The sequence below is a fragment of the Myotis yumanensis genome, unplaced genomic scaffold (assembly GCF_028538775.1).
Source record: "Myotis yumanensis isolate MYYU_CA2020_CCGP unplaced genomic scaffold, mMyoYum1.0.hap1 SCAF_3, whole genome shotgun sequence".
Classification (NCBI taxonomy): domain Eukaryota; kingdom Metazoa; phylum Chordata; class Mammalia; order Chiroptera; family Vespertilionidae; genus Myotis; species Myotis yumanensis.
Genome location: NW_027223754.1, coordinates 207,220,425 through 207,246,622, shown reverse-complemented (window position 1 = coordinate 207,246,622; position 26,198 = coordinate 207,220,425). Strand labels below are relative to the sequence as shown.

General features: G+C 59.0%; 1 protein-coding gene across 2 annotated transcripts; it reads left to right on the top strand.

The window, feature by feature from the left end:
• Positions 1-7,255: 7,255 nt before the first annotated feature.
• On the top strand, positions 7,256-25,534 carry IL2RB (interleukin 2 receptor subunit beta). 2 transcript variants are annotated; one of them, XM_070407987.1, is made up of 10 exons: positions 7,256-7,346; positions 9,955-10,075; positions 10,507-10,621; positions 11,350-11,428; positions 14,266-14,371; positions 15,723-15,871; positions 16,999-17,194; positions 17,717-17,813; positions 19,131-19,215; positions 22,432-25,534. In XM_070407987.1, exons 2-10 carry the CDS (start codon positions 9,988-9,990, stop codon positions 23,197-23,199), a joined length of 1,683 nt encoding a protein of 560 aa, XP_070264088.1. In that variant the 5' UTR covers positions 7,256-7,346; positions 9,955-9,987; the 3' UTR covers positions 23,200-25,534. The 2 variants fall into 2 exon arrangements, with proteins under 2 accessions (XP_070264088.1, XP_070264089.1); XM_070407988.1 differs by lacking the exon at positions 9,955-10,075.
• The last annotated feature ends 664 nt before the right edge of the window (positions 25,535-26,198 follow it).

The following is a 26,198-nucleotide window of genomic DNA, read 5'->3' as shown; positions in this document are numbered from 1 at the left end:
TCACACCCCCTCACATTCACACCCTCACATTCACACCCTCACTCACACCCCTCACATTCACACCCTCACTCACACACCCCCTCACATTCACACCCTCACTCTCACACACCCTCAAATTCACACCCTCACTCACACACCCTCAAATTCACACCCTCACTCACACACCCTCACATTCACACCCTCACTCATACCCCCTCACACTCACACCTTCACTCACACCTGCCCCCTTTACTCCAGTAGGGAGTGGTGGTGGTGGTGCACCACACACTCTGTTCTGAACTTGGCTTTTGTCACTCCGCCATCCATGCCGGGTTGTTCCATGTCAGGAATGGAGAGCTGCCCCTCCTTTTGTTTTGTTTTTTATCACCACATGGATGATCCCTAATTTAATCTGCTTACCAGCTGTCCACCATGGATGCACATTTACTCATTTACTTACTTATTTTTTAAGGTCTAGACTTCTATTTTTTTATTTTTTAGTTAATCCTCACCTGAGGATATTTTTCCATTGATTTTTAGAGAGAGTGGAAAGGAGGGGGAGAGACAGAGAGAAGCATCGATATGAAAGAGACACATTGATTGGTTGCCTCCCACAGGCACCCTGGCCAGGGCTGGGGATCAAGCTGCAACCGGTAAGTGCCCTTGACTAGAATTGAACCCGGGACCCCTTCAGTCCATGGGTTGATGCTCTATCCACTGAGCCACACCGGCCAGGGCCAGGGATGCACATTTAGCTGCCGCCAGTCTTGCTGCTGTGTGAATTCCTGCACACACACTCCCTACACCGGCATGTGTTTCTCGCAGGTGGGTCTGCGTCGTGGTACAGGATCTCAGGCGTGTGCTGAGATGTCGATTGAGGCTGTCAAACTGCCTCGCTGAGCGGTGGCTCCACCGAGTGCACTCCAGCAAGGTGGCAAACCAGCCCACACTTCAAGTACATTATTCCCAGTGCTGTTTCGGCTTTTTCTGGAAACCTTAGAAGGCAGCAATTGGTGTTTTTAAAACCTGCAATACCTGACTATCTAGTCAGGGACCCTGACCTCTTTTCCCTTACGTTGTCAAACAGAAAAATGACAGCAGCCAACATAACAATACCGTCTGGTGTGAATGAATCCAAATTATACCTATTTCTTTGTTAGATAAACAAAAAAGGCACTTGTTGGTGTGCCACGGAATTTTAGTAGCTAGTTTACATGTGCCACGAGATGAAAAGGGTTGAAAACCGCTGCTTTTGAGTATAAGAGCTTTGGGGCCTTCGATTCTTTCTCTTTTCCTTTATTCCTTCCACCCCTGCATGTTGGCACCCTCTGTCCGTCGGAATTTTCTAGGCGCCGGATGCATCGCGCACGTCCTGCTCTCAGGAACTAGCGTAGACACGTGCACAGCAGGTCATGGGGAGATGCCATGCCAGGTGTGTGCGTGAGTCCCACCTGTCTGGGGGGCCGATCCGGGAAGGACTGGTTCTTGTTCATTCTCACCAGAGGATTTTCTTGCCATTGATTTGTAGAGAGAGTGGGAGGGAGAGGGAGACAGAGAAAGAAGCATTAGTGTGAGAGAGACACACCGATTGGTTGTCCCCTGTATGTGCCCCAACGAGGGCCCCGTCCTGCAACCTAAGTACCTGCCCTTGACCAGAATCGAACCCTGAACCTTTCCGTCCACAGGCAGGTGCTCTATCCACTTAGCCAAACCAGCTAGGGTGGAAGGATTGGTTTAAAGTGGGGGGTGAGTTAGCCTGGGAAGAGTGGGGTGGGAAGGAGGTGACCAACTTTGTTCTGGTTTTAGCGCTGGAAGTCCTGTGTCCCTGAAACCCGGTTGGACCCTGGGAGAGCGGACAGCTGGTCCGGAGCCGTCCTGGCAGGGAACTGGCTTTCTACGCGAGCAGCGTGGTTTGCATGACACACGAGATGCTTGGGGTGCTGATGTGGGAGAGGCCGATGAACCAGCCGCTCAGGGAGGAACACGGAAGAACACGGAAGAACACGGGTATTCAGGGCTGCAGCCTGGGAGGCCGGCGTGGAGGTGGCTCCTCCGCAAAGTGGAGATGGTGAGGGTGATGGCCCGGGGTGGGGGTGAGGGAGAGGAAGGGCCACAGAGGACGGCCACCGTCTGGCTTGGGGACTGGGGGGTGGAGTGTCCAATGAAGAGTGGGTGGCGCCTGGCTGGTGTGGCTCAGTGGTTGAGCTTTGACCTATGAATCAGGTTGGATGCCAAATCCTGTGTGGTGTGGCCACCTGGCCAGGGCGGGAGCTGTATCTGGTGCAGCGAAGCCTGGCTCTGTGCAGGTGGGGTCCCTCAGCTGAGGACTCAGCCACCTGCTGGCTTTCGAGAAGGCAGGTCATTGCCTGGGAGGGTGGAGTGCAAGGCGGGAGGGTGCGTGTGAGAGCGCCTGCTGGGTGAGACGCTGCCATCCAGGCTGAGCAGGGGGAGGGGCGGTGGCCCGGGAGACGCTGGGGGTCTTTGCAACAGCAGAGGATAGCGGTCCCTCTGAGCCTGTCTCCCTGGCTGTGCACTAGACTCCTGGCGAGGCCCATTTCCCAGCCTCCCTTGTAGCTGGGCGCTCATGTGGCCCGGGTAGCTAATGGGAGGTAAGAAGGGTTAGGGGGGACTTCGGGGAAGGGGCCTTCAGAGGCTGAGGCACGCCTCTCTCTGCTCCTTCCTCCACCTTCCAGCTGCACAAATGCAAGTGTGAGGGATGGGGCTTGAGCAGCCTCCTGGTCTAGGAAGAAGGAGAGGAGGTTGATTGATGATGCTTTCACCGAGAGACAGATTTAGCTCAGCGTCCCCATGACATCATAAAGGCCCTCCAGCCCTGGACTGCCTGCCTCTGGGCTTCTCTTATGTACGAGAGAAAGTAACTCCTCTCTGATTGTAGGCCACTTTATCTTCTCTCTTGACACCCACAGCTGGACCGCATCCTACCTGGGACATCCGTCCTGCTGTGGGTGGAAGAGGGTGGCGGCGGGAGGAGGGCGAGGTGGCAGTTTAAGGGGTCTGGGTTGGCACAAGTCAGACTGATGACAAGGTTCTGGTGTGGGCTGGGCCCGGGCACTGCTGTGGAGTCAGACGGAGGGTCCCTGGGAGACGATGGTGCGGGAATCTGGAGGCTGAGGCGTGGACCCTGACGTCTCCCGGGAGTTGCAGTGTGAGGAAGGGGTGGGGAGGGAGGTGCAGGGCTGAGGAGGGCACAGGGGTCTGGTGGCCTGGCTTGACCCCCAGAAGAGGCAGCCCTGTGATGGTCAGGGTGGACATGGAGCCAGAAGTCCCCGAGGCACCGATGAAAGTGGGGTCCCTGGTGGGGCTGGGTTCAGGGACGGTGGAGCGGCTGGGGCTGTGTCCACAGGAGCTGGGGTGCAGGGAAGTTGGTGCACAAAGGGCTGTAAGGACGCAGGCGGCGTGGCTGGTGCAGGTGGCGAGGAGGCGGGAGAGGCGGGAGAGTCAGATAAAGGAATAAAGGTGCCCTAGCCAGTTTGGCTCAGGGGTTAGGGGGTTGGCCCTCTAACTGGAGGGTCATGGGTTCGATTCAGGTCAAGGGCACGTGCCTGGGTTGCAGGTTTGATCCCCAAGTAGGGGGTGTGCAGGAGGCAGCCAATCAGTGATTCTCTCATCATAGATGTTTCTCTCTCCCTCTCCCTTCCTCTCTGAAATCAATAAAAACATATTTAAAAAAAATAGTAATGGAATGAAGGGTAGACGCACTTGGTGGTTTGGGTGCTGGGAGGGAGGAGGCTGTGTCTACCCCCAACCCCCGTGCCCCGAGCTCCTGAGACAAAAGTCTGGGCAGGCCTGGGTGGACTCTGTCAGGCCCCCGCCATCAGAGAAGCGTCTGGATTCCTCTGCGGGACCTTGGAGAGACCTGATGCTCTGCCAAACAGACCCCAGTTCTAGTCCTGGCTGTCGCACTCCAGCCGGATGACCTGTGAGCCTCGATTTCTTTGCCTGTAAAATGCGAAGGATGGGGCTGCTGTGTGAGAGCCCTCTGGGCAGGGATCCACATGTGAAAAGCGGGCAGGAGAGCTGGGCGTGTCTCCCACCTTCAACAAGGCCGAGCGGCAGGAGGGTCAGAGGTGACACAGAGGCCAAGATGAAGAGCGTAGATTTTATTATAAACGCACCGGGAATCCGGGAAGGTTTGTTGGGGGTGGTGTGGTGAAATGGCCTGCGTTGGTTTGGGAAAGATTGTTCTGGTGGCTGAGTGGAGAACAGAGGGGAGGGGAATCAGGAAGGGAAGGAGGGAGGCCAGTCAGGGGGCCACTGAGGACCTGGAGGAGGGGGGGGGATGGTGGCAGCTGCCACAGGAGTGGGAGCACTTGCTCTTCTCTGTGCACCTGCTCAGCACCGGGCCAGGGCCGGAGCCTGGCATGCCCTCTCACCCCTCAGCTGGGCACCTCTGTCCCAGGCAGTTGACACCGCCAGCTGCTGCGCCTCCACACCTCAGAGGCCCCACACAATAGGCGTCTATTTTTGATTCAGTGTGGACTGTCCAGCTTCACGTTGCTCCAGTGGATTCTCAACGGGGAGGTGGAAGCGGGAGACGAAGAGAAGGGTGGGGGGGTGGGGGAACCAGAGAGATTGGGAGATGGGGAGTCGGGGGGGATCAAAGGTGAGGGTGTCAGGCCTGGAAGGAAACGAAATCACTTCCACCCCATCCCACAGGTCAGACTCCGTTCATGGCCCCATCAACTGCAAGGGAGGCTGGGAGAAGGAGTCTAGCAGATGGCCAGCAGGGAGTGGGACACATACCTTCTCTCCGGCGTGCCCCTTCCTACATGGCCCCACAGCAGAGGTCCTGATGGGGGATGGGAGGACAGTGCCGTGTCGAGGTTCTCGAGGCTCCGTGTAGCCCCCGTGAGAGGTCCTGGCCTGAGCCCCTGGCAAAAGCAGACCCACTGGGCTGAGTGGGGCTGTCCCCTTCCCGGCTTTAGTGCAACAGCCTCATGTGACACCCCCACTCCCGCCCTCATCAGGGCCTCTGGCTGTTCCCTTCCCGCCCCTGGTTCTACTGTGGCTGCGTGCTGCTCACCGGGGCGGGGCTGTGCCAGTCACCTGCGGCTCCTCTGCACCCGGCTGGGCCACTGGACATCTGGTTGCGCAGCAAATGTTGGCTGGATGAAGGAAAGGAGGAAAGAAGGAAAGGGACAGGGGAGGGGACGAGCCTCAGGCAGCACACGCGGACAGGCCAACCCCTCCCGCGGACACCCTGTTGGCGGGGGTGCTCATTACACGCTGGGTTCATGGTTTTTGGCTTCGCCTGGGGATGATTTTTTTTCTTTATTTGTGTTTTTAAGTTTTTGGTTTTTTTTAAATCCTTACCTGAGGATATTTTCCCATTAGTTTTTAGAGAGAGTGGAAGGGAGGGAAGAAGGGGAGAGAGAGAGAGAGAAACATCGATGTGAGAGGGACACATCCATCGCTGCCTCCCACACATGCCCTGACCCGGGCCGGGGACTGAGCCTGCAACCCAGTACCTGCTCTTGACCAAGAATCAAACCCGTGACCTTTCGGTCTGCGGGCCGACACTCTAACCACTGAGCCAAATCGGCTAGGGCTGTTTTTAAGTTTTAACCGAATTCATGTACTTTGGGGCAGGAAATGCGTTATGCGGTATAAAAGGGTCTAGAGCAGCGGTTCTCAACCTGTGGGTCGCAACCCCTTTGGGGGGTCGAACGACCCTTTCACAGGGGTCGCCTAAGACCATCGGAAAACACATATATAATTACATATTGTTTTTGTGATTGATCACTATGCTTTAATTATGTTCAATTTATATCAATGAAATTGGGGGTCCCCACGACATGAGGAACTGTATTAAAGGGTCGCAGCATTAGGAAGGTTGAGAACCGCTGGTCTAGAGTGAGAAACAGCCCTTCTACCCCGCCCTCACCCGGCTTTCTTCCCCAGGAGAACTGGGGTTCCTGGACTCTTGAGAAGCTTCCAGAAATACGTGCTGGCCAGTTTTCTCATCTGTGTGGTGGCTGTGTGATCGCCCTCTATGGCAGCCAGAAGGCCTTGCTGAAGGGCTGGGGGAGGAACTGGCCTGTTTTGCAGCCTGCTCCCTGTGGTCAGGCAATGCTAGCCCTCCGGACACACCCGCAGGACCTGTGAGCCCTTCCTTTCACCCAGGAGGGCAGGGCCGCTGCGCTCCCAGCAGCGTGAATCAGTCTTCCTGGCCACACTGCCCAAGGGAGTCGGCCTCATTCTCCCTCCAGCTCTTTCATTCGCTTTCTTGTGTCTGTGCAGACAGATGTGCTGCTGACCTGCCCTCCCCGCCCACCTCCTGCTCCCCTAGTCCATTCTTTGAAAGAGACATCTGCTTAGGAGCAGGGCCATTACACTCAGGAGAAAGGGAGAGAGTAGAGCTGCTTCTTTAACATGTATGTATTTTTATTGTATTTATTAATTTGAGAGAGAGTGAGGGCATCAGTGTGTTGTTCCAGCTATTTGTGCCTTCGTTGGTCGAGTCTTGTATGCGCCATGACTGGGGATCGAACCCGTAACTTTAGCAAATTTGGACGATGCTCCAACCAACTGAGCTGCCCGGCTGGCCGGGGCCTGAGCTGCCTCTTTAGGACACTGGACACAGCTTCCCAGGGTCCTTGGGCCTGTGACACCCCACAGAAGTCAACACACACTTTTCTAAAGAGGGGTCCATATCCCCCCCAAAAAAAAATAGAGGGGGGGAAAGGTGAAGAACCATGACTTGAGAGGGAAAGGAAGGTTCTAGAATGTTCAATAAGTGGCCATCAAATGGTCCGCAAAGCCCCCCAACAGAGTGACCTCTGGATGCTAACGTGGGTGAGGGGCCGGGAGGCCGAGTGGAAAGGGGGGTGTCTGAGAGATGGGCTTGATGAGAGTGCGAATTTCAGGGGACGCCTAAGGGACACGTTTGTGTGCGGCCTGGGTGTTGGCGGGGGTGTGTGTGACCGGATGAGGGCGTCAAAGCCTTGAGGTGGGCTGTGTGGGATGGGGTGGGGGCGGTGGAGGCGGGGAAGCAGGGGCTCCTGTGTGTGGCACGGTGTGTGTCTATGCGAGAGGGTGCTGCCCGCCACAGCACCCCGCCTGCCAGCCCCGCCCCCGCGGAGGAGGAAGATCTTATCACCTTAGGTGCTTCAGGAGTTTCAGGCTTTCTCAGCAGCCTGATCTCCCCCTCCCCCCCGGCCCCCAGGCCTTGCCCCTCCAGCCTCTGGCAGGAAGTGGGCTGGCCCTGGGATTTCAGTCGCTGCCCCCATCAGTCTGCTATCTGAGTCGCCAGAGCCAGAGCCAGAGCCTGGCCCTGGGGAGATGGCTGTGGTCTCAGCCGCCAAGAGCAGCGGAGAGAGCTCGCCGCAGCCCCATGTCGCAGCCAGGTGAGGTGCCGCCTCGCCCTCGCTCGGTCGGGGCAGTCCCCAGGTACCGGTAGCTCCCTTGGGGTCCCTGCCACCCACCGCGGGGGCTCGAAGTAAAGGTCACGGGGAAGGGGCTCATACTGGCAAAGCCCACCCTATAGATCCCTGCTGAGGAGGCTTGTGGGGTGAGAGTCTGTGAAGTGGGGGTGCTGGGAGGTCTCGGGTTCGGGTCCGGATTGGTGCCTTCCTTGGCTGTGTAACCAGCAGGTTGGTGGTGTCCCCAGGCAATGCTGGGGAGATGGGGCTGCCTGGAGGGCACGCTCTCTCTCCCTTCTCCCGGAGCTGAGGCCTCCTGCCCTTAACTGTGTGTGGAGTCCGGTGGGGATGGGGCTGCTGGGGGACAGAGCCTTCCCTGGGGTGCCCTTCCTACACCCACAACCAGGATCCCACGCCTCCTGGGGAGATGCCCCAGAGGGAAACAGCAAGGTGAGCCCCGTGTGTGTGTGTGGGGGGGGGGGGGGGGGGTCAGAGGGTACAAGGTCAATGGGATCCATCTCTGGCTACTGAGGTCCTGCTTCGCCCTCTCCCAGCCCCCTCGGGCCCCCACATCCCACAGCCTCTGGCCCTTGGAGCCTCTACTGCCCCGACTGGGTCCCATCCTGGGCAAGAGGCTTCTGACTTGTGCCTCCGTCTCCTCATCTGAGAAAAGGAGTCATAATAGTAACGGCTCAGAGAGCTGCCGTGAGGGTAAATGAGGTCATATCTGCAAAGTGCTCACGGCAGTGCCGGGCACAGAGCGGCTGAGTATTAGTCACCCTCCTCATCCTCTTCCTCATCCTCCTGTCGTCATTGCCATCATTATCAGCATCTTCTGACTGGAATCAGATGAGCTGGGCTGGGGTCAGCCCCTTGGGCAGCTCTGCGTCAGCCTTGGCATCTACCAGCAGGCGACCTGACGCCCACCTCGCGGGGTGCTGGTGGCCCCATGAGTCAGTCGGGGAGCCGGTGAAGGGCGCGGGCGGATGTGTGGGAACCTGGACAGAGCAGTTTGGGCTCGGCATCTGCCTCGTCCTCCCTGAGGCCGGGACTCTTCCTCGCTCTGTGATCTTGAGCAGGTTTCTGAGCTGAGCCTCGGTTTCCTCTTCTGCAGGAGGGCGCAGCCTCAGAGCCGGCTAGGAGCCCCCCACAACCCCCCTGCAGCTCCCCTGCCCTGGCGCCCACCCTCTCCTGTCTGTCCTGGCTCTGTCCTTCCTCCCTGCCCTTTGCCTCCTGGGTATGCCGCTGCACCCTCCGGCGAGGGTGGGGGACTCCAGACCATGCCTCTCCTAGGCCAGGCTTGTCCTGCTGGCACCGTGGTTGGACACTGGCTTCCTGCACTCTCGCATGCCTTTGCCCCCCTCCTCTCACCTGGGGCTTTGTGCCAGGTCCTGTCCCGGGCACAGGCTGCCTGCTGACACCCTCCAGGGGCTGATGGCGCCTGTGCCCCGGGTCGTGATCTAGCGACTAAGGGGAACAGTGGGGCTTGCCGGGAGAGCCCTTTGGCTGGGCTCTGCACTCTTTGGGGTCCCAATCCCGTGCCCTGTAATATGTGGAGGCTCCAAAGAAAGAAGCACCCAACCCCACCCTGGGGAGCTCACCCTTTAGGGGGGACGGTGGGCCGTGCAGGGAGGAGCCATCGGTACCTCTCTGAGCTCCTTCCCGCATCAGGCCAGATGCCGGCAGCTGGTCTGTGCGGCCCCGTGCAGGGGGGCTGTCGGCCTTACCTCTGGGACCAGGGGCTGGGACAGGGGCTGGGCAGGGTGGAACGGCGTGAGAGAACAGGCCTGCGGATGGGGTGCGGGGATTGGATCCCAGCTCTGCCCCTTCTGTGCACGTGACCTTGGACGGGTTAATGACGTGGGGCCTTGGCTTCCTCATCTGTGTAAGGGGGTGATATAAGCGGCCCCTAAGCCCCTAGCGGCTCAGAGATGAGATGAGCCCGTGTACCAAGCCCCTGGCGAGCACGCGCGCTCAGCACACACGGGGTATTGTCATGAGGTGACGGTATGAGTTATTGATCCTCTGAACTGGCTCGGGGTGGGAGGGTAGACTCAGGGCAGTTACAGGAGGGGCCCTGCCTGGGATCGGAGCAGCCCGCCCTCACTCAGGCCCGAGTCTGCCTCTTATCAGCCGGTGGCCTTGGGTGACTTCACGTCTCTGTTCCTCAGCTTCCTCATCTGAAAACAGGGATAATGAGAGTATTTCCAATGCTCTTGCTGCTGCATTTAAAGTTTCAGCAGAGCCCGCCTCGACAAGTGGTGTCCGTGTGGTTAAGGGGGCAGCCGGGGAGGGAGGGGGTGGGCTCTAACCCAGCTGTGCTGGCCTCCCCGGTGGACGTGAGCACACCTTTCCCTTTCCTGGGCCTCAGTTTCCCCATTTTGAACAAGGGCTGGGCTTCCTCAGAAGCCCTTTCAGCAATGACAACGTGTGGGTCCCTGACTCTGACGGGATACGCATGGGTGGGGCAGAGGGACAGCAGGCGCAAAGGCCGTGAGGCTGGACCGGGCGGCGTGGTGGTGAGCGGACCTGCACACCCTGCGTGGGGCAGGGTGGGTGCTCACGGCGCTCTCTCCCCTCTTCTTCCCTCCAGGGCTCCCTTCCCTAGCCCCCGCCTGTGGATGTGATGGCGGCTCCTGCTCTGTCCTGGTGTCTGTCCCTCCTCGCCTTCCTCCTGCCCCTGGCCATCCCCCGGGCATCCACCGCGGAGAATGGTGAGGATCCTGGCATCCGGACAGCAGTGCTCTCCTTTCGGAAGGAGGCCAAGGCCCTTCTAGACGGTGGGCCCTGCTTCTTGGCAGAAGGGCCGCCATCAAGGGCAAGAGGAGGGAGAAGGAAGGCAGGAGCCATGGGGCCACCTTCTCCCTTCCCCCTTCCCCCTCTGTCCTGCCCCCGCTGCGCCCACATGCCTCTCTAAACCACAGCAAGACACTGGCATCTCATCCCCGTCCCACCTCAGCCTTGCAGCCTCCGGGGCTCAGTTTTGTCCTCTCTGAAATGGGCCACTAACCCCTTCTCAGCCCTCCAGTGTTGTTTAGCTTCTCATCTGGTAGCCTGAGGGCCCGGAGCGGGGATGGTGGGTGGACCCTGAGGGCGGGGCAGTGGGCCCCCTGCAGCCAGCACTCACACCTCCTCTTGCTGGCAGACACTTCCACGCTCACCTGCTTCTACAACTCGAGGGCCAACATCTCCTGTGTCTGGAGCCGGGATGGGGGCCTGCAGGCCACATCCTGCCACGTCCACGCCCAGCCTGACAGACGGTGAGTGGGGTCGCTGGCCAACCCGCAGACTCCCAGGACGGCGGGATCTTACAATCACTGACGCTTACACTCCGGAATCCTCACTGTCAGACTCCTAAATATCTGTGCCTTGAGAATCTTGGACGAATGGGCCCCACAGACTCTTGCTACCACAGGAGCCTGGAAAATTCAGGAGTCTGATATTTAGACTCCTGGGACCTGGGTGGGAGTGGGTGTGGGGGGATCCAGGCTGGTAATGAGCTGGACAGGGTAGACTCCGGCTTCTATCCTGAGGCTGGACTTGACTTTGGAGGAGAGGGGGAAGGAAAGGGGGCTCCCCAAGCTTCGGGAGGAGCCGGGGATTTGGGGAGAGCCCTATGGCAGCTGTGGGGACGAGACTTGGGAGTGGTGGGGGGCTTGGAGGGGGGCTGTGAAGGGATTGCAGGGTGCACACAGCCTGCTGACAGCAGCAGAGGCTCCTGTGGGTGGGGTCCGTGAGGCTGCCAAGGCCCCGCCAGGCCCCAGGGGAAGACTGCAGGTGTCCCGGACAGGCTGGTCTAGATCACGCTGACGGCTGTGGGCCGGCCGCAGAGGTGCTCATGGGGGGAGGGAGAGCAGATGCAGGAATTGGCACCCTGTGAGGTTGTCATAGAGCATCCGCGCAGACCAGCCTGGCTGCATGGGGGCCACCTCTCGGGCCGACGCTGGGGCCCCTCCCTTTCTTCTAAGCAGTTCCTTTGCCTTGAAAGGCCCTGGAACAAATCCTGTGAGCTGCTCCCAGCGGGCCCGGCATCCTGGTCCTGCAACCTGATCCTGGGATCCCCGGATGTGAGTATCTGTCGCTGAGGGGAGAGGACCAGGGGAAGGGTGGGTGCCAAGGGGTGTCCTTCCAGAGACGAGCTGGGGCCCAGCAAGCCCAGTGGCCAGCAAGCGTTGGTGGAGCGGGCTGCCCGGGGCTGGGCCGGGGAAGGAAGGAGGGCAGCGTCCGAAGGCCAGAACGCAGGCCGGACAGCGGGTGACGGGGCCAGGGGGCATGAGCTCACCGGCTGCCTCTGCTCCCGCTGTCTTCCCCATGCTGGCGGGTCCTCTGCACTCCCCCACTCCTCCTCAAGTGGGGGGAGCACCTCAGAAATGGTGATGCACATACCTGGCTCTTCCCGACGTCTCCCCCAGTGCAGGGGGGTGTGGGGTCAGGAGTGTGGGTTCCGGAGCCGGACGGTCTGGGCTCCGGCCCTGGCTCCGCTGTACACCAGCTGGGGGACGTTGGGTGGCTGCCACGCCCCAGTTTCCCCTTCCGTAAAACGGGAATGATCATGGGAATGACAGGGTTGGTCTGAGCGTAAAGCCCTCGGAACGCCACCCAGAGTAGAGCGCGCTCTTGACACGATCGTCCGTGGATCCTGAGCGAGTGGCAGAGCTGGGGTTGCACCCAGGCCTGTCAAGCCCCAGCCCGGACCTCTCACCGTGGCACTAGGCTGCCTCTGGAAGGACATGGGCTGTGCCCATGTGGGTGCGCATCAAATAATTGCCTGGCAAAGCCTCCTTGGCAGTGGCGGGCACCAGGGACACCCAGACCACATTTCCCAACCACCGCCAAGGCATATGCACTCCCAGGGGGCAGGAGAGGGCGGAGATGGGCTTGCAGTGTAGCGGATAAAGGCACAGCTCTGGACCCAGACTGCTGGGCCTGTCTCCACAAGCTCTGCTGGTAGCCTGGCCTCAGGTCCTGGTCCCCCCCAGCTGTGTGACTTTCCTAACTGTGTGGCCTCAGGCAAGTCCCTAGGCCTCTCTGCGCTTCAGTCTCCTCAACTGCAGGACGAGGATAGTAATAGTGCCTGTCTCCTGGATGCTGAGAAAATCAAATGAGATGACACACGCAAATGCTTAGGAGAGTGCCTGCCTCAGGCTGAGTACTCAGAATGCATTATTGGCATCTCCACCACAACAATAACCTATATATATAAAAGCCTAATATGCTAAGTGTCTGGCTGATAGGTCGATCTTTTCTTTGGTCGACCGCTCGACCAGGCGCTATGATGTGCACTGATCACCAGGGGGCAGATGCTCTGACTGGTAGGTTAGCTTGCTGCTGGGGTCCGCCGATTGGGCGAGGCAGGCTGGACACACCCTGGAGCCCTCCTGCAGTCCCTCCACCTGCAGGCCAACCTCCCTCAGTCTCTCTCCTGCCCGGCTAGCCCCGGTCGGCCCCAATTGCCCCGATTGGGACTGGGTGAGAAGGGCCAGACATGCCCTGGAGCCAACCTCCCATGGTCCCTCCCCGGCCTCTAAAATATTCCTCCTAATTAATTTCCTTTCAATGTGCACAAATTCATGCACCGGGCCTCTAGTAGTAATCCTATATTATAAAAGCCCAGCAACCCAATGGTGGAACAGCCAGAATGACCGGTTGACCAGTCACTATGACACACACTGACCACCAGGGTGCAGATGCTCAACACAGGAGCTGCCCCCTGGTGGTCAGTGCGCTACCACAGTGGGAGCGCTGCTCAGCTGACAGGGATGAGTGCTGCTCTCGCAGCAGGAGCAGCCGCTCAGAGGGCAATCCCCGCAGGCCCGCCCCCCCCCATACATGAATCCTGTGCACCGGGCTTCTAGTATAATGATAATACTAATGTTATCTGGGACAATCTGGCCCCCATAGAAGCTGGAAGAAGGCTAGAGCAGAGGGAGGAGTTCCCAGCTCTGGGAATTCTGATGATCAGGTTCAAGGTTCGCTCATAGTGGCCCTGCAGCAGGTCAGAGGGACTGTGCCTGGGTCCTGGGCATAAACTCAGCCCCCCCGGGCCCCAGAGCGCAGACCCTCAGGGTGCCTGCAGCAGGCTCCCTTCTGCAGGGCTGAGGGGCTGCCTCCACACAGGGAGGGAGGAGGCCGCCGTCCGCTGCTCACTCGGCAGCCCTCAGTCAGGCATGGCGGGTCAGGGCTCGGTCTCTGTGCAGCTGTGGACACAGAGCTTGGGTTTGAATCTGGGTTCCACGGCGGACCAGACCAGACCAGACCAGATGTGTGACCTTGGGAAATCCCTTAACCTACCTGAGCCTCGGTTTCTCACCTGCAGGAGGGGATGGATGCTTGAGAATGGGCCAGAGAAGTGGCTAAAGCACCTGAGCAGCGCCTGCCCACATGTGCTTAATGCCTGGCCATTTCCTTCCAGAAAAGTCAGGGCGGGGGTAGGAGGAGCCGGGGGAGGGGAGGCTTTCACACTCAAAGCCCTGCACCTGCCTGGGGACCCGTCCTGCTTGCCCACCTCTGGTGACCAGGGACTCCCTCCCTCTCTCCCAAGGCAGTTCCTTCGCTTTATAGCAGGGGTTGACACACCACTGTGGCCCCTGGGCCACAATCGGCCTGTTATCTGTTTTTGTAAATAAAGTTTTATTGGCACATAGCCACACCCATTCTCTTACATGTTGTGTATGAGAGTGGAGTAGTTATAGCAGAGACCATACGACCTGCAGAGCCCAAAGTACTCACTACCTGACCCTTGACAGAGAAGTTTGCCGACCGTAGACAGTGCGGGCGTGGGGTGGGGCTCCACCTGCATTGCCATCTTGGTCTCCCCTCCTGCTCCCCCCTCCCATGCCCTCATCCTGATGGCCTCCCCCCATGCCAGCTGCCCCGGCAATACCTCTGCCCCCTTGCCTTGCAGTCCCAGACACTGACCTCAGCAGACGTCGTGAGCATTAGGGTGATGTGCCTGGAGGGGGAGCGGTGGAGGAGGGTGATGACCCAGGACTTCAAGCCCTTTGACAACCGTGAGTGAGGGGTCCAGGGGCCCGTGGGGGTGGGCTCCTCCTCCCCTGTCTTCTCTCTTGGATCTCACTGTTCCAGTCTCTCTCTATTAACTTCCACACCCACATCCGACAAGTTCACTGCCCGCTGCCCTGGGATGAAGTCCCGGCTCCTTACCCCGGCATTCAAGGCCACTTGGGAATCCGCCTGGCTTCCCCTCCAGCATCCTCCCCTGTGGATAGGCCACACCAAAGGCCAGCTCTCTGAACTCACGTCTCCCATCCCTGCCTCTGAGCCCTTTCGCATGCTGGTCACATGGTCTGGAAGGCTCTTCCCACCTGGAAAATTCCCACTCACACTTCAAGGCTCAGTGAGGAGTCACCTCCTCCTGGAGGCCTTCCCAGACTCGCCCAGCCCTTTGTACCTCCCCTTTCGGGTGTTTATATCCTGGATCACCACTGCCTGACTATGGGTCTATCTCCCTCACTCAGCTGTGAGCTCCCTGAGGGCAGAGCTATCCCATCCCCGTGTGCAGTCTGAGTGCTCAGCACAGGTCCAATCTGGGTGGTGCTCGGGAAGTGTTTGTTGAATGCCTGAGTGCCTGGCCCCAACCCCAGCCCTTCCTGCCTCCCTCCAGACCTTGCAGGCTATCTCCAGGGAAGAGGTGAGCAGAGGGAGAGATCCAGGCAGCGTTCTAAATGCAGTGACTGAGTGTGGTCTGACTGGCAGGTCCTTGAACATGTTTGGCTCAGTTTCCTCATCTGTAAAATGGGGACAGTTACCTGCTGCACATGGTCATTGTAAGGAGTCTATGAGCCAAGGCTCAAACTGCTTGGCACACGCTCAATAAACATTCGCTTATTGTTGTTCGTGGAGTTCTACAAAGTCTCAGAATTATAGAACTTGGATCAATTTAACTTCAGAATCATAAAATCTTACAATCATAGCAGGTTAATGAGATAATTAAATTACATGAATGAGATGATCCATTTAAACCGCTTAGATCATTTCTGAGTGCAGAGAAAGGCTGCCCTGATTCATCCATTCAGAAGACAATTAAGCGCCTACTATGTGCCTGGTAAAAGTTCCAGGCACCAAAGACACATGAGAGAACAAGTCCCTGCCCTCAGCAGGCTCACAGTCTGGTAAGGGAGACAGAAAACGAAGAACCCAAAATAGGGATTTCATATGTCAGGTGGTGATAGTGCTCTGGAGAAAATGAAGCAGGTGAGGGGGGTAGGGAGGCGGGTGGCACCCAGGAGGGAGGGACGGTAGGTGCAGAGGTGAAGGTGGGAGCACGTGTCGGCTTTACCATCTCAGCGTCGTGATCCAGCATCCCCCAAGCCGGCTCTCACCTCCTTCCTCCCCCTCCAGTTCGCCTGATGGCCCCTGACTCCCTCCAAGTCACCCAGGAGGGGAGCCACACATGCAACATAACCTGGACCGTCCCCCAGTCCTCCCACTACCTTGAAAGACACCTGGAGTTTGAGGTCCGGACAAGGTCCCTGGACCACAGTTGGGAGGTGAGTACAGGGCCCAGCCCGACCTGCCCTGATTCCTATGCTGCTCACCCTGTCCCTCCTCCATCTCTGCAAAGGCAGGACGGCCCCAGGCAGCCCTGCCGCTCCTCTGCACTGCCTGCTCCCGCCTCTCCCCCGACAACCCAGGGCTCCAGCAGGTGGCAGATTCCAGGCTGGCACTAGGGAGGATTTATAAGCCAAGAGGCAGGCGCCTTCCCTCTGTGAGGTGTCAGAGGCCCTGGGACGCCACCTCTCCGCTCTTCAAATCCACAGGGGTCTGTGCTCAATCACTCACTCACTCCTTTATTCACTCACTCAGTCACTCAGCAAACATCTCCTGAATGCCTGCTATGTGTTGGATGCTGGGGAGAGAGTGGGGGCCAGACTGGCAAGCTTCCCACTCTCAGGAAACTCACATGTATGTGTGTATGTGTGTATGTGTGTATGTGTGTATGTGTGTATGTGTGTGGGGGGTGGGGGGGGTGGGGAGGCAGGCAGTCAGCAAACACGGAAACAGGAGACTGTGGAATATTGGTAAAAGTTATCAAGAAAATGACATGCGATAACACTTCTAGGAGGGACGGGTCCAGGAGAGGCTGCTCTGAGGACTGAGGGTCCAGAAGGAGCTGACCCTGCAGAGACCTGGGGAGGGTTTTCCGAACAGAGGAAGCAGCCGCTACAAAGGCAAACGCTGCCTGGGGAGGAAGGGTAGCGGGGAGGAGGGGCCGGGAAAAATAAAAAAGAGGATGCAGAGGTGGGAGAGGTCTGTGGACGCGGTGGTAGCAGGGCGACCAGCCTCCAGCCTGAGAGGTGGTGGGAGCTCAGACCTGGGGCAGGGAGGACAGGAGAGGAGGGGAAGGGTCCCCATAGGTCCTGGCGGTGGAACCAGTTGATGGACAGATGGCTTTGGATGGAGGGGATGAGTGAGAGGGAGGGGCTTAGGATGACCCCAGCAACTGGGTAGTCAGGGAGTCTTTGGGGAGGATGCGGTGGGAGTGGAGGAGGGAGGGTGGCGGAGGGGAGAAAGGAAGGCTTTCTCTGTTTTGCTCCGCCTCCTGGTCAGCCCTGTCACGGGAGGGGGAGTGGGCAGTGGGAGCCCCTTTGCGCTGACCGTCCTATCTCTGTCCCAGGAGGCCTCCCTGCTGACCCTCAAGCAGAACCAGCAATGGATCTTCCTGGAGACACTCGTTCCAGACACCGAGTATGAGCTTCAGGTGCGGGTCAGGGCCCAGCGAGGCAGCCTCCTGACCTGGAGCCCCTGGAGCCAGCCCCTGGCCTTCAGGACGCGGCCCGAAGACCAGCTCGTGGCCGGGAGGAGGCCTGAAGGTACGATGGAGTTGGACAGGAAGGGGTGTGGGTCTTGGATGGCGGGTGAGGGAGGCCTGGCGCTGAGGCTACAGTGCTCAGCTGCCATCATTAGCTTATTGATGTGACCCTGCAGTGTGAGCAGCGGGGGCATAACTGTGCCCATTTTACAGATGGGAACAGGGACTCGGGGAGGGCATGGGGCTGCTCAGAGCCCTGTGAGTTAGTGGGGAGGCCAGAGAGGCTCTTTTTGCTTTCTCCCTCCTGAAACCTCAGACTCCCGGTGTTTTCCAGGGTCAGGGTGGGCTGCTTTCACTTCTCAGCCTCAGTTTCCTCATCTGTAAAGTGGGTACCATGATACCGACGCAGGGCTGCTGGGATGAAGGCACACGATGCCCCATGTGGGCCTGGCTGGGCCAGCGGAGGCTGTGAAGGCCCAGGGGGCAGAGACTGGCCGTCCCTCAGCACAAGTTGGGAGTGATCTGGGTGAGGCGGGGTACCTCTCTAACCCCTCTCCCTGCTTCCCCTCCCACCCGCGGGCAGCCTCTTCACTGGGCCACATCCTCGTGGGCCTCTGCGGTGCCTTGGGCCTCCTCGTCGTCGTCTCCCTGCTGGTCAACTGCCAGTACCTCGGGCCGTGGTAAGAGCGCTGGCTTCCCCGTCTGTCCTGCGTGCTCCTGTGTGACACCCCTCCCCCCTGGCTAGGTCACACTCTGGGCTGAGCCCCTGCTCAGATGCCGCAGAGCTCCCTCTGCCTTGCCAGGAGTCTGCACTGCCGAACGCCGGGCCTTTCCCTGTGGTCCATCCCCAAAGACAGAACCAGCCTGATGGGAATTGGGGGGCAGGGAGAGTCCTCAGGGGGCGGGGTGGGGGACTGCCCGGAGCAATGCTCTCCAGGAGTCGTACGTGTGTGTGCGCACGCACGCCAGCTCTTGTGTGTGTCGGTCCTCGTGGCTCTGTCCGGGTCTGGGCATTCATTCATTTATTCCTTCACTTACTGAGTCCAGCTCAGGGCCGGGCAGGGCGCTGAGAGCTGGGACACAAGGGCTAGCCACGTGCACGCGGTCCCATCCTCCTGGAAGGAAGGTGGATACCCGTCAGTCACGCACATACATATATAACGACACCCTGTGGTGAGGACGGGAAGGAAGGTACTGGAAGCAGGGACGTCAGCTGGGAGGGGACACTTCCCCGAGGAAGCGATGACTCCCTTGAAATCTGAAGGAAGAGCTAAGGGGGTGGGGGCGGGCAATGGGGAGAGGAGAGCAAACAGCATGTGCAAAGGTCCTGGATGGGAAGGAGGCAGGAACGTTTCAGAAACAGCGCACAGAGGCGCGGTTGCCATGGATACCAGAAAGGGTAGGGGAGAGGGCTGGGCATGTGGGCAGCAGCCGGGCTCTCTGGGGTCTCGAGGCTGTGGCATCCACTTCCACACAGATGCCTCCCGGCCACTCAGACTGGAATTCGGCCCACACTCACCTCTCCCCACACCAGGCGGCCCTGGGCCAGGCACAACCCGGGCCACCAGCCCCGACACCCCCGACGAGGAGGCCCCCGATCTGGCCTCTGGCCTGACCCCCTCCCCTGGCCCACTCCGCTCCGGCCACCTGTGGCCTTGGCGGCTCTGGCTGTTTCCCACCCCCACCTCCTCTCCCGGGCCCCCTGTTCTTGGCCTCCTCAGTGTGCAGGGATGTGTTTGCAGGGTCGTGTTGCCGCACTTGGTTTGTATTTGTCTCGTTAGAATCTCAGCTCCTGGAGAGCAGGGACCTTCTCTGTCGGCCAGTCGTGTGTCCCCGCACCCAGCACCACGCCCCTTACTGGACATGCGATCGACATTGACTGAATGAATGATTGCGTGTAGAGTGGCTTGGGGCTCTGCCCTCAGAGCTGTGGGCTGATGGCAGGACAGGGGGCCCCTTCCCTTCTCACCTTCCTCCCCCCCTTCTCCCCTGTTCAGGTTCAAGAAGGTTCTGAAGTGTCACATCCCAGACCCCTCGCAGTTCTTTTCCCAGCTGAGCTCAGAGCACGGAGGAGATTTCCAGGTAGGAGTTCGGAGGTAGCGGGCAGAAGTGGGCAGCTGATGTGTGCCAGCCAGCACGTGGGCAGTGGTGCCCAAAGGCGGGGAGGTGGTTCCCACGCTGAATGGCACCTCCTGTTGGAGCCAGACTGCCTGGTTCTAATCCTGGCTCCACCACTTCCTGGCTGTGTGACCCTGGGCAAGTGATAGAACATCCCTGTGCCTCAGTTTCCTCATCTGTAAAATGGGGAGGAATAGAGTGTTACCATGTGTACGGCTCTGAGAGCATTGCCTGGCCCACAGCTAGACTTACTGGCACCAGCCTGTTGACTGAGCGGGTCTTGGCAAGCAGAGCATGGGCTGGAATTCAGTCCCACCCCACCACACCCCAAACCAGGTGCCCTTGGGCAGTGCAAACCTGAACCCCCATCCATGGCAGCCCTGACCAGGAGGCCCGCCACCTGCGTCTGTCCTAACTCCCTCCTGGTTCACTCTGCTCTGTGGGTACAAGTTCTCCCCACACCACAGAGCGCACACACCTGCTCTGTGCAGATAACACGCCCTCTGCCCCACAAAGAATCCCCGGGTGGGCTCCCTGGCTTCTCACAGATGCTCACAAGTCCTGTAGTCACCTCTAGCCACAAAACAGATTCATCTGGAAAGTGCTGGCCCACAGTCATACTCTGAACTCCATTCAAAGTTGTGGTCTCCTTCCCCTCCCGCCCCCCCAGTCCACACCCACTTCAGGAAGGAAGCTTCAGGGGGGAGGGGGAGGGGGTGGGCTGCCTCTACCACCCTACCCACCCCCTACCTCAGGCACCCTAGGTTGGGGGGAGGGGCTGAGGTGGGGGTGGAGGGAGGTCAGGAGGGGCTGGAAAGCCATCCCGGACCAGCTATCATGAGCTGGCGTTGGAGTGCTCTCTCAGGCTGGTCCAGGCCCCTTCTGGAATTCTTTGGAAAAGTCCCTAGGACTGGGATAGCTTACCTACAGTTCTCTCAATGTGGGGGAATGCAGCAATTGGAAATGCCTCCTTTAGTCCTAAAGGTAGTGAGCTCCCCATCAGCAAAGGTATGCAAGTGAGCCTTACCTATGTAGTAAAACATGGCTGAAGGGATTGCTACATTGGGCCTGCTTGGAGGCCGGACTCGGTGCACGCTCAGTCCTCCTCCAGCTTGAAGTCTCCCTGATTCAATGGCCTAGGCATTTGGAGATAAAGTGGGGTCGCTCCTAGAGAGCTGCAAACCACTCCATGCCCCCATGAGATCACCCCCAGTTACAGCGCCTGCCCCAGGCCTAGTGTGTGGAGGAGGCCCTGGAGACGCACAATGTGGCTGGGGGTCGGGAGGCCAAGAGGGACCCCACCCTCTGTCTGCGAGTGGGGGGCCTCCCCTCTTTCTCTCTATCGCAGGACCCCCAGCTGCAAGGCCACAGGCCCACTGCCCTGTCCAGGGACGGGACCTGGGCGTGCATGCGCGTGTGTGCATGGGCATGAAGGAGGACGGGGTTCCCCTGTGTCCCCCCAATGCGCGTCAGAGCATTGTGGATGGAGGCCCCGGCCCAGGAAGTGGCTGACCACACACCTCTGAGGGGCCCCGGGAGCCTGGCATGCCAGCACTGGCCACGGCCTGGCCTCTCCTGGCTGCACGCTCAGCGCTGCTGCCTCTGTGCACCCCGCCCAACCTGTGCCCTTTCCCACTCTCCTCGTTGGCCCTACAGTCTCTCTCTTACATCTTCCTCCGTAACACAAACTCCTGGCTTGGGGGAGGGAGTAGATTTTGTAGAGTGGTACGTGTGCGTGTGCGTGTGCGTGTGCGTGTGCGCGCGCGCGTGTGTGTGCGTGCGTGTGTGAATTGTGGATGCATGTGCATGTGCGCGTGTGTGTGAAGTGTGTATGTGTGTGAAGTGTGTGTGCATGAAGTGTGTGTGTGCATATGTGTGAAGCGTGTATTATATGTGCACATGTGCGTGCATGCGCGTGCGTGTGTGAAGCGTGTATGTGTGTGCATGTGTATGTGTGTGTGTGTGTGTGTGTGCGCATCTATATAACAGCCCACTGAGCTCCAGAAACTTGCTTTTGGGAGGGAGAAGCAGGACATTTCTCTACTGGTCCATTAATTCCTCTGAAATATATTGCTTGCCCCCACCCCCACCCTGGGGCCGTGTGCTGGGGGCACAGGCGTGCAGGGAGGGGCCTATCAGGCCTGGGCTCTGGGACCATGGTCCACCTGCGGAGGATCCCAGGACAGAGCTATTGGTTCTCAAGTGCACCTGGGGCCCCCCTCACACCACCCTGAGGGGACCCCCGCCCCCCACTGTGTAGTGTGGTTGTACCCTGTGCCTGCTGTTTCCACCTTCATTTTCCTTTTTAAATAAAATTTTTTTATTGGTTTCAGAGAGCAAGGGAGAGGGAGAGAGAGAGAGAAACATCAAGGATAAGAGAGAATCATTGACTAGCTGCCTCCTGCACACCCCACCCTGGGGATCAAGCCCGCAACCCAGGCATATGGCCTGACTGGGAATTGAACTGTGACCTCCTGGTTCTCAGGCCCACACTCAGCCACTGAGCCAGGCCGGCCAGGCCCCGCCTTCATTTCCTTACTTGACAGCAGGTCCCAGTGAGGCAGCAGGGAAGACCCAGCAAACTGCTGTGTAATTGGGGCTCCGAGAGTCAGGGACCTGCCCAGGTCACACAGCCAGTGAGAGCCGGGGCTGGACCAGGCCTCCCTGCTCCTGGCCAGGGCTCTGGACTCTGCAGCACCTGAGAAGCGCTCTGCTGGGCACGCTCCTCTCTGCGGAGGTGGGGCAGGTGGGAGGCCCGGGCACTGGGAGGGGGAAGCGAACTGGGGGGCTATTAGCTCCCCACCAGAGATACTCCCTGTGTGATCAGAGCCAGGGCGAGTCTGTAAGTGAACAGGATGTGCTCGCGGGCCCCTTCTGCCTCAGCATTGGCTGGTCGATTCACACACACGCTAGTCCCCACCCGACGCTGATGTTCCACCCTTCGCTGTGTCCTCGGTACCTAGGTGCCGCTAGGCTTATAGTAGGTGCTCAGTAAGTGGTCACTCATTGAGCCAGCACTGCCCCGGGTGCCTGCAGGGAGCCAAGAAGGCCTGATGGGCTGAGGAGCAAGCCAGTGGGCAGGCAGGTGGGGTAGGGGGCAGCCAAGGAGGGCTTCCCCGAGGGGCAGCCATGGCTGGCTTGTGGCATCCCACTCACCCCCTCTGGTCTGTCTCCTGGCAGAAGTGGCTCTCCTCGCCCTTCCCCTCGTCCTCCTTCAGCCCCAGCGGCCCGGCGCCCGAGATCTCCCCACTGGAGGTGCTGGACAGGGACGCCAAGGCCACACAGCTGCTCCTGCTGCGGCAGGACAAGGGGCCCTCGCCCTCTCTGGAGACCAGCGGCCACTCACTGACCAGCTGCTTCACCAACCAAGGCTACTTCTTCTTCCACCTCCCGGACGCGCTGGAGATCGAGGCCTGCCAGGTGTACTTCACCTATGACCCCTGCGCCGAGGAGCTGGACGAGGATGGGCCCGGAGCCCCCGAGGGGTCTCTCCTCCCATCCCTGCCACTTCCGCCAGGGGAGGATGATGCCTACTGCACCTTCCCCCCCAGGGATGACCTGCTGCTCTTCTCCCCCAGTCTCCTCAGTGGCCCGAGCACCCCAAACACTGCCCTGGGGGGCACTGGGGCTGGTGAAGAGAGGCTGCCGCCCTCCCTGCAGGAGGGAGTCCCCAAAGACTGGGCCCCCCAGCCCCTGGGGCCTCCCACCCCAGGAGCCACTGGCCTGGTGGGTTTCCAGTCGCCCCAGGAGAATGCAATGGGAGAAGCAGGAGAGGAGGGTGCTGGCCCTGGCCCTGGCCCTGGCCCTGGGGAGGGGTCCGGCCTTCCCTGTGCCAGCCCTCCTGGGCAATGCCAGGTCAGGGCCCCCACCTCCTGTCTGCCCCTGAACACTGATGTATACCTGTCCCTCCAAGAGCTCCAGGACCAGGACCCGGCCTACTTGGTGTAGACAGACGGCTGGGGCGCGCCAGGCCCCGTGGGGACTCTCTGTCTTCAAGGCTTGTCCACTGCTGAGCTCCTCAGTGTCCAGCTGCCCCTTGGACGCCTTCGCTCAGATAGCCCCGACCAGGCCCTGCACACTCAGCCATTCAGTCCCATACCTCAGCTGCTGCTCCCTGATCCTACTCACTGTCCCAGCCAGGAACTGCAGGGGACACTGACTCCCCCATCGGTCACGGGGTGTCCTGGACTTTACCTCTGAGGCATCGCTCCTCCCCAGCCGACAGCTGCTCCTCAAGGCGAGTGCTCCTGTCTCTGGGGGTCTGCACGGCCTCCTTTCCGGGCTTCCTGCCCCATCTCACTCCATCTCACCCCCTCTCACCCCCCCTCCACGGGGCAGCCAGAGCGCTCCCTCCAAAGCACACACAAGGCCACGCCGTCCCGGGGACCCCTCTGTCCTCAGCCCCTTTCCTGGCCTGGCCCTGGCCCTCCAGCATCACGTTGGCCGTTCCCTTCTGGAACCCTCTCAGCGGTCCTCCTGAGCCTCGGAGCTAACCTCATGCCCCCTCACCTTTGCACGTGCTGTTCTCTGTGCCTGGGGTGTCCTCTCCTATCTCATCGAGGTGACAGACGCCCCTTATCCTTCAAGCGTGGGTTCAGCTTCCCCGGAGGGAAACACCGCCTCCCTTCACAAGCCTTGAGTTTCGGCGCTGGAGTTGTCAGGGTCGCAGGGCGGCTGGATAAAGAGGCCTTGTCATTTCCCTTTGGGATCGCCGTGACCTCAGAAAGCTTGGCTACTGCATCTTTAAGGCTGCGGCCCAAGTATGGACAGAAATCTCCCAGTGAAGTGGACACCGGCTGGGTCCTTCCACGGAGCCATAAGGCAGGCTGCTGGAAAGAGACCCCTCCTGGTGGCAGTAGCCCACTCCTGGGTCCCGCCTCCTCCGCCCTCCGCTGCAGGGCTCTCTTCCGCAGCCCAGGGGCTGGCACACCTCCAAAAGGGCAGCTCCATTCACTGCACTTGACTCGGTGTGCTTGGCACCCCACCGTGTTCCCCATATGAATGGATGAACTGTCAGGTACCACCTTGCCTGGGCTTCCTGCACCCAGCTGCCTTCTTGCAGGGGGTGCCATCCACCTCACACCCTGGGCACCTTACCCTTCTGAGGTCAGGACTCAGAGAGGCGAAGCCCCCTGCCCACTGGGTCCAGCGTGCCCGCTCCAGGACTGCCCATCCCCTCCCATGGCAGTCCCCCCCCCCCCTACCTTCTTCTCAGGGCTCCTCACCACACCGTCACTTCCTTTCCCTCTGTCCCTTGTCCCTGGTGTTAGGTGGGAGGGAGCCCTGGTGCCTGCCACTGCAAGGCAGATGGTGACAAGATAACGGACCCTCCCTGGAATCCACAACAACCTCCACACAGACTCTGACTCCTTCCTGAAAACTGTGCCGACCCCTGCGGCGGGAACTCCCTCAGTTCATCTCAGTTCATCTCAGTTCATGCCCCCGCCCTCATTAAACACTTGAATTAAAAGAAACCCCCTTCCCTGTTGGCGCGAATCCACTGGCCCTGCCTTTGTGGTTCGAGGGTCGCCCAGGGACGCAGATTAAACCCTTTCTCCCTTCCTTCCTTCCTTCCTTCCTTCCTTCCTTCCTTCCTTCCTTCCTTCCTCTCTCTCTCTTTTCTTTTCCTTTCTTTCTTTCTTTCTTTCTTTCTTTCTTTCTTTCTTTCTTTCTTTCTTTCTTCTTTTCTTTCCTTCTTTCTCTCTCTCTCTCTCTCTCTCTCTCTCTCTCTCTCTCTCTCTCTCTCTCTCCCTCTCTCCCTCCCTCCCTCCCTCCCTCCCTCCCTTCTTTCCTTCCTTCCTTCCTTCCTTCCTGACTCGACTCTCTTTGTTTCCTGCACACTAACCTAACACCTGGAGCCAATCACATCTGTGATGTTTGTCACAACCTTCTTCCTTGACTTGGAGTCTTGCAAAGGCATGGACCTTGTTCTTGACAAGAGCAGGGAGAGCAGAGTGCCTGTATTTGTAGGTTCTGCTCCAAGCTGATTTGACATTTGACACAAGCCCACCCCTTGGGCAATTGGCAACCTATGATGTGCTTTAGGACAGAAGCTCTGTCCAATCATAGAGGCCGGACCTGCTCTGACCAATCATATTTCTCTCAGCCTTGGGCATTTGAACTCAGGGAGGGAGGGAGGCTCCTGGAACAGTCACACGGAGAAGAAAGCACTGGAAAAGATGAGCCCGCTCCTGACACAGACACCTACCTGCTGCTGAGGCGCTACCGGCCCTCACTCAGGATTCCTGTTTCCTGTGTGTCCAAAATAAACCCCTTGCCTGAAGTCGCCTGAGTCTTGAATTCTTACCATAGAACAGCTCAATTACCCGGCCGCCTCCTTCCCACCTCCTGCGTGGGACACCCTGTGTTCTGGGCGTCAGAGCCCTGCTCCTGCCTAGACCTTTGCCGTGTCCAGGGGCAAACTGGGGAACCGCTCTGCAAGCCCGTTTCCACTTGGCAGAGTTCTGGGGAGGTTACATGTCTCAGGCCTTGGTCATGTTAATATTTTTATTGATTTCGGAGAGGAAGGGAAAGGAAGAGAGATAGAAACATCAACGATGACAGGGAATCACTGATTGGCCGCCTCCGCACACCCCCCCCACTGGGGACCGAGCCTGCAATCCAGGCATGTGCCCTTGACCGGAATCAAACCTGGGACCCTTCAGTCCCCAGGCCGACGCTCTATCCACCGAGCCAAACCGGCCAGGGCTAGATATATTTTTAATGATCCGCGTGCACCATCTTTGTTTTTGTTTACTTAATGTTTTCTTTTTTTAAGTCAATTCACAGTTTGGGTTAAATACTTTTATTTAAAGGAAAATCTTTGTATTGCTTCTGGAAATGGGAAGCTGATATTCACTATAAATGAAAGGTAACCGTAAAAATTAAATGCAATAAAAATGTTTTAATCCATTGCCTGCTGGAAATCTGCTCAGTTGGCAAGGTTG